This window comes from Humulus lupulus, chromosome 5 (assembly GCF_963169125.1).
Source record: "Humulus lupulus chromosome 5, drHumLupu1.1, whole genome shotgun sequence".
NCBI lineage: Eukaryota > Viridiplantae > Streptophyta > Magnoliopsida > Rosales > Cannabaceae > Humulus > Humulus lupulus.
This window is the reverse complement of record NC_084797.1, coordinates 176265428-176267476: the sequence shown is the minus strand read 5'-3', so window position 1 is coordinate 176267476 and position 2049 is coordinate 176265428. Positions and strand designations below refer to the sequence as shown.

At 38.9% G+C, this 2049-nt stretch overlaps 1 protein-coding gene across 1 annotated transcript; it reads right to left on the bottom strand.

Moving 5' to 3' along the window:
• Positions 1 to 895: 895 nt before the first annotated feature.
• Positions 896 to 1611, bottom strand: LOC133779724 (glycine-rich cell wall structural protein 2-like). The gene is made up of 2 exons (XM_062219644.1): positions 1506 to 1611; positions 896 to 1464 (listed from the first exon to the last, which is right to left on the bottom strand). The coding sequence occupies exons 1-2, from the start codon at positions 1609 to 1611 to the stop codon at positions 896 to 898; spliced, it is 675 nt and encodes a 224-aa protein (XP_062075628.1).
• Between the last annotated feature and the right edge of the window lie 438 nt (positions 1612 to 2049).

The following is a 2049-nucleotide window of genomic DNA, read 5'->3' as shown; positions in this document are numbered from 1 at the left end:
ACTTTCCCGGGCTAATAGATATTATTATATTTTTAAAAAAATCTTCCATTATTAGCGGCGGACCCCCTAGTCCGCCGCTAATAACCTGTACAATACAGGCGGATTGGGTCCGCCGCTAATAGTGACGCTGCAAATGACTTTAATTCTTGTAGTGTTAGATGAAGTAATGATATGAACAAAATGTCCATTGATTTTTAAAATGGTGTTTTGTAATAAAAATTTGTATATTTATAATTTTAAAATCTGAAGAGAAAACTTATAAGAGAAAACATAGAATAAATCATTTTTTTTTAAATGTCCTTAAATTACCAAATAATAATCACAAAAAATATCTTTATATTTGAGTTTATAAAATAAAAAATAAAAATATTAATTACCAAACATATTTTTAGATTTTTAGTTTTTTAAACAAAAAAATAAAAATAAAAGTTATCAAACACATTTTTTTATTCAAAAAATAAAAAACGAATACCAAATGCATTTTTATTTTTAAAAAAAAAATAAAAAATAAAAAAGATATTTCTATTCTTTGTGTTTAAAAAATTCAAAAAACAAAAAATTTACCAAAAGACACCGTAATAAAGCACAATCATTCGTTGATTAAGAGAAATACAACCATACAAGAAAAAGAGCCCTAAAATAGTACAATTTACGTCGTCTACGTTGGGGACATGCATATTCATGCACAACTTTCCCTCGAACTATTATACATAGATTATTACTTTAAAACTTAAAATGAACAACTCGATTTACCAAATCAATATCATTTTGGAATATTAATTATTTAAGGTAAAGAAGAGCTTTTTCCCTTGTTTATATATACATATATATATATATAGTGATCCATGGTCATACAAGGAACTAACTGATTATAAGTAATTGGTAGAACTTGTCTTCAAGGGGCATAGCCACCTCCACCACCTTCTCCTCTGCCAGCACCTCCTCCATGACCAGCCCCTTGTCCAGCACCACCCGCAGCATAACCAACGCCGCCGCCTCCACCGCCACCACCGCCACCAGCACCACCACCGTAACCTGACCCCGCTCCTTCACCACCACCGTAACCACCTCCATGTGCTCCTCCAGCACCGGAACCTGCTCCACCTCCGCCTCCGCCACCACTTCCACCACCGCCACCTCCTCCTGCTCCTTCACCTCCCCCATAACCAGCACCTTCCCCTCCCCCATGTCCAGCACCACCACCGCCACCACTACCACCACCACCACCGCTGCCACTCGCTCCACCGGAACCATACCCTGCACCACCTCCTTCTCCGGCCCCACTTCCATACCCGCTACCGCCAGTAGCTCCAGTTCCACCGCCACCACCGCTGCCACTGCCACCACCTCCTCCACCTCCACCCGCAGCCCCATAGCCTGCCCCTTCGCCTTCTCCATTACCACTTCCACTGCCATATCCGGTGGCGTCACCAGATATACCGCCATTAGCACCAACACTTAGGCCTACACCTCAGTGGTGACAGTGCCATAGGAAACTGTCAGACCGTCGAGAGCTTTTTCAGTAGTGAAAAGAGCTCTAGACGCATACGTACTAACTACCAAACCAAATAAGACAAAACAAACCACACTCGAAACTCTATGGATAGCCATGGGAATACTTGTTATACGGTTAGAATGGAAGAAATGACTACTATAAATAAGAGGGGAAGGAGTAATAAAGTGCATACTAAAGAGAGTGTAGGAACCCACACATGATCATCAGTAGTGCTCCAATACGCAGACATTCGCGACTTTCTTTAGTACTATCTGCTATCTTCTTTAGCATTATAATATTTTTAGTGAGCTTATGCTGTCCTCCTCATCTGCCTCTATAACAAATTTTTAGTCTTATATTTGTATAATTATGGTAGCCTTATATTCCTTTTATTTAAAAAAAAGTTGCACTCACTACTGTACTGCTTTCACACTACTAATTAGTATATTTTAGTCATGTCACACACACTATACCTAATTTATAAACTAGTTGCAATCAAAGTAGTTTTACTCGACCCACTTTAAATTTAACCAGTTGTTGTTATTTGTTCACTT

What these genes read in the sequence shown, in the direction of transcription:
- LOC133779724 (XM_062219644.1), bottom strand. Translation starts at nt 1,611, where the DNA reads ATGGCTATCCATAGAGTTTCGAGTGTGGTTTGTTTTGTCTTATTTGGT. An exon ending in TACTGAAAAAGCTCTCGACG is followed by an intron (nt 1,465 to 1,505) that starts GTCTGACAGTTT and finishes ACTGAGGTGTAG; the next exon opens with GCCTAAGTGTTGGTGCTAAT.